Genomic DNA, 10,561 nt, shown 5'->3' with positions numbered 1-10,561 from the left:
CGTATTTGGGCTTTGCCCAATCCATAGACCATGGTCTTATCCAAGAACTAGTCCCGAGGAACGTGCAACGCGCACATCACAGGCACCAAGTAAGTGAGGGTGCACCCTCACGGGCGACCCCTGAGAATTAATGCTCATATTGGATATCAAACTCACAACCTAAGGGCATCAACCACTTATCGATCCGAAATTGCCATTTAGCCAACCCCTCAGGGTTGTCTTGAAATACTTTGTAGCATTAATCATTTTCATTATCTCAAGTATGTTATATGTAAGAATTGTGATATTGAAGAAGATGTTTATTTAAAGTATCTTGTGAATGGCAAATTCCAATCAAATTAAAAATATATTTGTAAGAAAAAAATTATAAAATGATAATAAGGCCTACGATGCTTTATGGTATTGAATGTTGAGCAGCCAAGACCATGCTTTCAAAACTTGGTTTGATGTCTCCTCCATGGATGAGACCGAGTTGTCTCAGATGAGTCAACTCATTTTGTATGAGATAATCCATTAAACTTGATTTACATATATTTAAATTAAAATAATTATAATGTTGTAATAAAATAACATAGATTAGGAAATGTTTAGTCATAAAATCATGGGTTTATTTATATAATAAATATTTAAAATCTATTTTTTTAATTATTTTAATCAAAATTTACAAAATCCCAATTGATTCAGCCGAGATTTTCAAAATATCGTCTGAGACAATCTCTTTTATCTTGCCAGATGATGTGAATGTTAAGACACCATGCAAATCCGTATCATTGTCTAACGAGACCGAGATGATTCAGGCGAGTCATCTCAATCTCAGACGAGATTTAAAACCATGGTCAACAGTCAAGACTTGAGAAGCATCATAAATGAAAATATTTTGAAAAAAATTACTAACATCGCAATTTCTTCGTCTACTTTTAGGAAAATTCCTTTTAAAATAGTGTTTGGACTAAAGAAGAAAAAAAAATTGTTGTAAAAGAGCCTTTGAATGTCAATCAAACAAATCCAAGAATCAGAAATTAAGATCTATTAGTCATGATATGGTCCACAGAATTGAGTGGTCCATGTACTATTTACCATTTAACCTCTTCATTGTCGGTACCACTACATACTAAAATTTTAAATAAATAAGATTAAATCACATATAAATTTAAATAATGTTATAAAAAAAAAATAAAGTAAAAGTGGGATACCTTTATTTAATAATTAAAACCATTTTTTTTTTCAGTAACAGCTAAAAAGTGAGAAAGAAGAGTATCAAAGCAAAGAACTTTGAAGAAAGCCCATAAATCAAATTTAATTCCTTTCTATCTTCCTAACTAAAGCAAAGAATCCATTTGGCCATATAAAATGATCACAGAAGCTATAGTTTTAATCTATATTGGAGGATTGTTAAACAAAAATTTAGCAAGTAAATCTCACAAAATTGACTTGGAAGTTATCTCCTTTTAATGAAATTTGTTTTTTATTTTTATTTTTACCTTTTTTTTTATTAGTTTCTTTGTAAAAAATAAAATAGTAAGAAATTCAAGGCTGGAGAGTCTCTTTAGATCACAACCCATTGTTTATTTTCCTTTTACAATCCTACCCACATGGAACAACTTTAAAAAATCCCTCACATTTGTGTCTTTTTTAATCAGATTGTACCTCAAAGTTGTGTCAGAAACCAAACAAGGTATTTTGAATCTGTGTGAGAGAGAGGACTTTGTGTGTGTGTGTGTGTGTGTGTGTATGTTCAGAGATGATGAGAGAGTCATTTGGGTTTCCTTTGAAAAGTTATTTTATTTGGGAGGATTTTTGTAAGAGAAGTGTTTTAAGAAACAAAAATTAGTAGAAATGTATGGAGTTATCTTGATCACAGAAGAAGACAACACAAATGTACACAAATTTTGACACAAACATTTTTAACAGAAGAACCAACACAAAATTTCTAAAACATGGCTTCTAGCTGTTGCAAGATCTCTCCAATCATTCCCATTTTTGTTTCTTTTCTTCTTCTTGTTTCTTCTTCTATTGGTCCTGTTGTCTCGATGTCGATTGGGTCAGAAGCCGACAACCATCACGCCAATCAGACTTTTCAAGGGAAAGAAGAGCTGCAGAAGCTGAAGAGAATAAGAACACTTCTAAGGAAGATCAACAAACCTGCTATCAAGACAATTCAGGCAATTTTCTTTATATTTGATTTTTTTTTTTTTTTTTTTGTGTGGGTGTTTTCTAGAGATTTGAAGTTCTATTCTGATTTGGGTCTAATGAGTTGGGTTGCTGTTGTTTTTTGTTGTTATAGAGTCCTGATGGTGATCTAATTGATTGTGTTCTATCTCATCAACAACTAGCTTTTGATCATCCTCAATTAAAAGGACAGAAACCATTGGTAAGTAAATTGGGTTCTTTGAAATATTTGATTTTGGAGATACACAAGTGACGTCAAGAGATTCTTAAAAATTTATTTATTTTTTTCTTTTTGTAGGATCAACCGGAGAGACCGAAAGACTATAACACGACGGATACAACATTGGAAAACCTTCAATTATGGACAATTTCAGGTGAATCATGTCCCAAAGGAACAATTCCCATTAGAAGAACAACGAAAGAAGATGTACTAAGAGCTCAATCGATTCAAAGATTTGGAAGAAAATTAAGACGACCCATAAGACGTGATTCTTCGGGCGGCAGCCATGAGGTTAGTATCATAGAAGATAAGAAAGGAGAAGACATTAAGATTATCTTTCCATTTGTTCTAATCAAAATCACACAAAAACTCAAAAAATAAATAAAGATTTCTTAGCATTATGAGTTAGTGTTGCTTCTATCTTTTAAAGAGAAAAAAACAAGTTATGGGGTTTTAGAAATATGTGATTTTCATGGTTTCAAACTTTCAATAACAATTATTGCAAATTTCTTTCTTCTTTTATGGTTTGAATCTGTTTATTTGATCAGTTCAAATGAGAATAATACCCAAAAGAGGAATAATATATTTTGTACAAATAGGATATTAATCTCTTCCTCCAAAGCCCCCCAACAAATTACTAAATTCCATCTAATTGGCCATATTCAAGAAAAGAAAAAGCTGAACAAAACAATGTAGAAGACACACACACACAGAAGAGAGAGAGAGAGAGATTTTGGGAAGTGGGGAACTTTTTTTGCTTAGTCACTCATGAACTATTGACTTTAGATGTCTTGAATAAGGTCCTTGTAGGTAAAGTTCATCTAATAAGGATATTTAAAGTAAGGGCAAATATGACAATTTGGGTTTCAAGAGTTGGTTTTGTTTTGGATTGAGAAACCTACAGCTATATAAGCTGAAAGAAGTGAAACTCTCTCATCTATTATCAGTGGCTAAGTATATCCACATAAATCTCTTGTTTTCATAATGTAATTAATATTTTTTTATTATTTGTTCATTAAATTTATAGCTGGGATTTGAGCTCACATTGTTTATGCAATTTTATGAACTGTCATGGATTCTCTCCAAAGCATAATCTCACTTGCTTAAAAATCAAGGCTTTTCATTAATGGGTGTGAGTAAGGCTAGCCTTACTAACTTAGTAAGATTTCAGTCGTTGAGCTCACCTTGTGGCACTCAAAAACATGATCAAATGCAATAAAGATGTAGAGGATAAAATTCTATACACTTAAAAGAAAGTTATTTTTCACCATTAAATTTTAATTTATTTGGGAATTCAACGAGAGTACACCCATTTTCAAAACCTTAGATGAAGTCAATTTTTTTTTTTTTCCTTTCTTTTAAACTTTTACTAAGGAAATCTGGAGGGTTGAGATACTGGAATTGGATCACCAATTTGGTAATCCATTTGAGCTCAATGACCTTTAGTAGGATTTGAAATTTTACTAAGAAAAGTGTTTCCAACGATTTAATTCCTTAAAAGGCTTGAACTTCAACTTAGGATTACATCCCACTTCATGTAATTTATATAACATCTTTAAGTTTGATGTTTATAAATAAATTTTTTTTTTTTTTTAAACAATTTTTTTTTAAGGAATTCGGATTTATAATAATTTTATGTGTAATTTAGTAATGTACCTATGAAATTGGTGATATTATCTTTGACCCCTATAAAAGCAAAATTAGCTTTACCTTTACCCAAAGTCAACATTATTTTCTTATTGTTTTAAGGGAAAATTATAAAAAAAAATCAAATATAATAATTATTTAACAAAAAAGTACAAATTTTATGAAAATTATGAAAAAGGTAACAAACCGGCCATGTAAGGGCCGGTTTTTTTTCTCTCTCCATTTTTTTTCTCTTTTTTATTTTTTTAATTTAAAAAAATCAAATTTTTTACACTCTAACCGGCCATTCAATGTCCTCTACATTTCTCTCTCCTCTTTCTCTCTCTCTTTTGTTTTTTTAATTAAACAAATCAAAAAAATTTCATTCCAATCGGCCATTCAATGTTCTCTAAATTTCTCTCTCCTCTTTCTCACTCTCTTTTTATTTTTTTAATTCAAAAAATCAAATATTTACATTGCCATTCAATGTCCTCTACATTTCTCTCTCCTCTTTCTCTCTCTTTTTGTTTTTTTAATTTAAAAAAATCAAAAAATTTTCATTCCAACCGGCCATTCAATGTCCTCTAAATTTCTCTCTCCTCTTTCTCACACTCTTTTTGTTTTTTAATTAAAAAAATCAAATGTTTACATTGCCATTTAATGTCCTCTAAATTTCTCTCTCCTATTTTTTTTTTTTAAATTAAAAAACCATAATTTTACATTCTAACCGATTTTTTTATTTAAAAAAGTGAAGAGAAAAATTCATCGAACATTGAATAATGGTCGTTTCATTTTAAAAAAATTCCAAGAAAAATTCAATGGACATTGAATAACTGTTTAGAATGTAAAAATTCCTTTTTTTTTAAATTTAAATAATAGAGAGAGAAAGAGAAAGAGGAGAGAGAAATTCAACGGACATTGATTGGTCGTTTAAAATGTAAAAATTTGTTTTTTTAATTTAAAAAATAAAGAGAGAAATTTAGCTAGCATTGAATGCCGTTTAAAATATAAAAATTCGTTTTTTTTTTTAATTTAAGAGAGAGAGAGAGAGAGGACATGGAATGGCAATGAAAACATTTGAATTTTTTAATTAAAAAAACAAAAAGAGAGAGAGAAAGAGGAGAGAGAAATTTAGAGGACATTGAATGACCGGTTAGAATGAATTTTTTTTATTTTTTAATTAAAAAACAAAAATGAGAGAGAAGAGGAGAGAGAAATGTAGAGGACATTGAATGACCGGTTAGAGTATAAAAAATTCGATTTTTTTAAATTAAAAAAATAAAAAAGGAGAAAAAAATGGAGAGAGAAAAAAACCGGCCCTTACATGGCCGGTTTGTTACCTTTTTCATAATTTTCATAAAATTTGTACTTTTTTTTTAAATAATTATTATATTTGATTTTTTTTTATTATTTTCTTATTGTTTTAATGGTGAAATTTTGATTTATTTTATGTTTGTGAAGAGCATTTTGAATCAAATCAAAATTTCACCCTTAACTCATCAACAATAAGAGACGTTGACTTTTGGTCAAGGGGAAAACATAATCTTATATTCTGTAGGGGTAAACTAAATATTACCAAAATTATATGGAGTATTACTAAATTATGCCCTAATTTTGTTTAGAATTTCTATAATGATTTTATTCATGTCATTTATATATTTCTTTATCTAATATATAGCATGCAGTTGGTTATGTAATGGGAAACCAGTTTTACGGAGCGAAAGCTAGCCTAAATGTGTGGGCACCCCGAGTTGCTAGTACGTACGAATTCAGTTTATCACAGATATGGGTTATCTCCGGCTCATTTGGCCATGATCTTAACACCATTGAAGCTGGATGGCAGGTGTGTAAATTTTTTCAAATTTTAACGATTTTTAGATCATACATATTTGATAGTTAATAAATCAAGAGTAACAGAGATGATGATGTTGTGATGGATGAGTTGAAAAACTAGGAAAGATAAAACTTTGAACCAACAGATATGAAAAACTATAGCAGGAGCTCTAATGGGTAATAAACAGAAAGAAAAGTTAATTGAGATGGTTTGAACATATTTAATGAAAGTTGATTACTACATCCAATTAAAAGAAATATTCAAATCGAAGATCTTAAAAGAGAGAAAAGACCCAAAATAACGTGGATGGGAACATCAAAATTATATATAAACTTACTCTCGATAACAAAAGACTTAGCTTTGGAGGTAATGAAATGTAGGAACAAAATTCATCCGATTGACCTTAAATCATTGGGACAAGACTTCATTGTTTTGTTGTAATATAAAGTCCATTACATACAAATATGTGTGGTTAAGAAAATAAGAAAGGCAAAAAAGTTAGAAGGGTATTTTTGAGAAAAAAAATAAAAGAAAAAAATTAATAACGTTGGAGAGGTATTCTTGGAAAATAAAGTAGAAAAGGAAGGCATCTTTGGAAAGGAAGGGAAGAGAAAATACAATAAAATTAATAAGTGTCCTCGAGATTCGATCAAGGTTCAATTTCAATGCCTTTTTTTATGCGGCGATAAGGGGAATGGGGTCCATCCTTATGTTTTATTATATACAATTTTTTTGTCCTTATAGTCATTAATATTAATATGATTTAATTACCTTTCAAATTCATTGAAATATTGTTGCATACTTAGTGATGTTATTTCATTTATTTTTCTCAGGTGAGCCCAGAGCTCTATGGAGATAGCAATCCTAGGTTCTTTATTTATTGGACAGTAAGTATTGAATTACATTTTGAACTTTTTTTCTCTCTTTATTTCTTATTTTAATTATAAAATTAACATAAAATTATTAATAAATAAAGTGCAGATACATATAAATTGAATCGAATCTTTCTATTAATATTCCCTAAAAAAAATGCTAACTTCAATTTTACAGACAGATGCATATCAATCGACGGGGTGCTACAATTTGCTCTGCTCGGGCTTCGTTCAAACCACCAATAAGATTGCCATTGGCGCGGCGGTCTCTCCAATATCGTCGTACAATGGTCGGCAATTTGATATCAGTTTATTGATTTGGAAGGTAATTTAAAATAAACAATAAATAAATTAAGAAAAAATGATTAAAAATATGTTTAAGATCATAAATAAGTACACGTGGGTGGTCCTACTGGTAGGGGCAAGGCAAATAACCTCTTAGACAAGGGCGAAGCTAGGATTTTGCCCACATTGAATTAAGAAAGAGCGGAAAAAAAAAATTGTGGGGGCAATAGCGGCAGATAAAATATCCTTATCCGCAGCTATCACCTATCACAATAGTTTATAAATCCTTATCGATTTTGAAAATTCTTATGGGGGCAATCTGCACCTACACTCAGAGAATCATATTTCGTCCAAATCCCCTGAGACATGAAATACCCCTCAAATCACAAATGTTAAGTTGGGATTATATCCTTACAAGTGGTCAACAAGGAGACTTGAACTCAAGATCTCTCCCTTTTTTATGGGAGGCCCTCACCAATACACCCAACACTCTAAGAAAAATATTGAAAAAGATTTATATTGACCAATTTTGATAGTTGTCAAAACATCATTCCTCAAACATTTAATGTTTCCAGAGTGTATCGAAAGGTTTCAATAGAGATCATTTTTATTTTCTTATAATTGAAACATTTTCTCGAAACAAGATTTTAAACATTGAATCAACCTTCCATTTCTTCCTCGATTACTTTCATTCTCATATCTTGTACATCTAGGACTCTAAGAGGTTTTATCTCCCGAATAAAACCCTAAATCGAAGAGCTTAATTGAAAAAAGAAAATGTTTTTTTTTTTTTTTTTTTAATCAGAAACAAGAGTTATTAAGAGCGAAATGTGATCATTAAAAAAAATATATAATAGCTATTCACACCCTAAACACCATACATAATGATGTCAAATGCCACATCGTGCATTTCCCAAAAAAAATTAATCACCTCTAAGTAGATCACACATTTAATCAGCCTGATTGGTGATCAGTAGTAGCTTATTTTGAGTATTTTTCAACATGGGCTTAATGGCCATCGATTTTTTTAAAATAATGGGCTTGGCCCATGATGATGTAAAATAATCAATGTAAGAACTAGATATCACCAATCAGCAATCATCAGGTCAACAGATCCGAGAGGATGTGGAGTATGGGTTCTTGGGTGATTTTGACCAATTTTATATTCAGCAAAAAAAAGACAACAAATATTTTTTTACCTTCATTTTTTTATATTATTTAATGCTATAGACACCCTATCTTCTTAAAAACATATCTTTAGTGCCAATTGCAAAACAATAAAATAAAAAAGATACTATAGGCACCCCTAGTTTTAGTAACTGCACCCCAATTTCTTAAATTATTTATTACACCCCCAATTAAAGATTAAAACACATCCTTCAAATATTACCAAGGTTTGGCTTAAATTATAATCTCAACATTACAAAACATTATAACACTCGTTAAAACATTTCAATAATTTTTTACAATTATGATTAAGCTCATATAAAAAAAGGATCGTGATTTTCTGACGCCCCCTCTGACATATGCTCCTTGATGTGGCATGGGCTATAACCATAGATTTTTCCTCAGGATACACAATTGTACATCACCATAAATATGTGCAATTGTGCATCCCGAGGAAAATCTATGATCTGACACATATCACGTCATGGAGAGTATGAGAGCATATGTCAGAGGGGGGACATCAAAAAATCATTATTCATAAAAAAAAATCCTAAACCCCCTCCTCAAGAAAAGGGGAGATCTTCTATTGGCAACCCATTTTTGTACTTATTCTCAATCTTTCACTTATTTTCTTTATTTCTAATTTGGGTGTAATAAGTAAAATAAATTCGGGTGCCAATAGCAGTTCTCTAAAATGTAAGGGTTGGGTTCCATTGACTCATAAAAAATCAAGAAATTCAATGGTCGGCATAAAAACACTTTTATCTATTTTAAAGTGTTATCATGTCAACATTTATTTTGATTATTGGATTCATGTTTTGCTTTTTATAAATCTCTTTGGATGAGAGAGTCAACTGATGCCCAATCTAAAATAAATTGACAAAAGATTACATCGTATGAGCTAATATATATTATTTATAGGAGTGTCAATGGATAGTCGAAAAATCAAATTTGAAAAATCAGATATTATCAGAAAATTTTGGATATCGAATTCGAATTAGGATAGTTTTATATATTCGAATCCTTATTGGATATTAACATTTCGAATCCGATAATATCCGATTCGAAATAATATATATTATTTTATTTGATTAATTTTTTATATAAATAATATAATATATAATAAGTATTTTTTTAATAAAGAAATATCGGTTGGACAAGGAAAAATTATATGTTTTTTTATATACAAATGATTCGAATTCGGATATCTGATAAAAATTTCGAATTCAGATTCAAATATTGTTGTATCTAAACCGATAAGCATTCGTTGACAGCCCTAGTTATTTATACACAATTTGGAGCAAAGAATGACAAATTCTAATTCATTCGATATAGGATCCAAAGCGTGGGCATTGGTGGCTCGAATACGGGTCTGGACTACTGATTGGATATTGGCCGTCGACTATATTCAACCACTTGAGATCCCATGCAAATATGGTTCAATTTGGAGGAGAAATTGTTAATTCTCGATCATCAGGGTTCCACACATCAACTCAAATGGGAAGTGGTCATTTTGCGGGAGAAGGATTTGGAAAAGCATCTTATTTTCGAAACTTGCAAGTTGTCGATTGGGATAATAGCTTGATTCCAGCATCGAATCCCCGACTCTTGGTTGATCATTCGAATTGCTACGATATTCGAGGAGGATTTAATAAGGGTTGGGGGAATTATTTTTATTATGGAGGTCCTGGAAGGAATATAAGATGTCCCTAGGGGGGGATGGTAAAGGCTTGGATTCTTTTCTGTTTTTTCATTATTATTTTCATTTTTTGGGTGGGGATTGATTTGTATTTTTATTTTTAGATTTTAATTTTTCTTCTAATTTGTGAATCCATTAATCATACTACATTTAATGACCAATATGTAAATTTGGAAAAATATAAATATACTGTGGTTCTTGATTTCAATGGACCATATGGAAATATAAAAATAAACTAAAATTAGGTTTGGTTCCAACATTAAACAAGACATGCTTCTCTAAGCCTTCTCTAATTTTTTTGATTGCTATATGAGTTTAGTTTATTTTAAAGAAATTAAGGAAACCCGATGGAGGGACTTTTTTTAAATAATTCTTAAGTTTTGGGTAGCCTTTTAATAATTCATTTAGTAAATTTTTCTTTTCTTAAGAGTCCCTAAACCTCATCTCCCACAGTTCTCATTGTTTTCATTCAAAAATTTTGAATTTTTGGCATCTCAATCGAATTTTGGAGACTCCATTCCATCAGAAAAAGTGAGAAGAAACTATTTTCTAAGATTTACCAAATATTTTAAAAACGTATGTAAAAAATTAAGATTTTTTCACTTTTTTCTTAATTTTTGGATGAAAATCGATCAAGAATAGTTCCTTTGAGTTGAAATCATCTAAAAAAGTCATTATCTCAAGTTTTT

The 10,561-nt window shown here is 30.3% G+C and overlaps 1 protein-coding gene across 2 annotated transcripts; it reads left to right on the top strand.

Annotated features, from left to right (window-relative positions):
* Positions 1–1,357: 1,357 nt before the first annotated feature.
* Positions 1,358–10,080, top strand: LOC147405580 (protein neprosin-like). Of its 2 annotated transcripts, none has more exons than XM_086433371.1 (7): positions 1,358–2,162; positions 2,285–2,371; positions 2,468–2,680; positions 5,694–5,858; positions 6,683–6,736; positions 6,904–7,046; positions 9,509–9,645. In XM_086433371.1, the coding sequence occupies exons 1-6, from the start codon at positions 1,938–1,940 to the stop codon at positions 7,036–7,038; spliced, it is 879 nt and encodes a 292-aa protein (XP_086289497.1). In that variant the 5' UTR covers positions 1,358–1,937; the 3' UTR covers positions 7,039–7,046; positions 9,509–9,645. The 2 variants fall into 2 exon arrangements, with proteins under 2 accessions (XP_086289497.1, XP_086289496.1); XM_086433370.1 differs by having other exon boundaries at positions 1,363–2,162; positions 6,900–7,046; positions 9,509–10,080.
* Positions 10,081–10,561: the final 481 nt, after the last annotated feature.

The sequence above is a fragment of the Akebia trifoliata genome, chromosome 3 (genome assembly GCF_017979445.1).
Source record: "Akebia trifoliata isolate Shusen 1 chromosome 3, ASM1797944v1, whole genome shotgun sequence".
Lineage (NCBI taxonomy): Eukaryota > Viridiplantae > Streptophyta > Magnoliopsida > Ranunculales > Lardizabalaceae > Akebia > Akebia trifoliata.
Note: the sequence above shows the minus strand (reverse complement) of the source record. Positions and strands in the feature narration are given on the sequence as shown.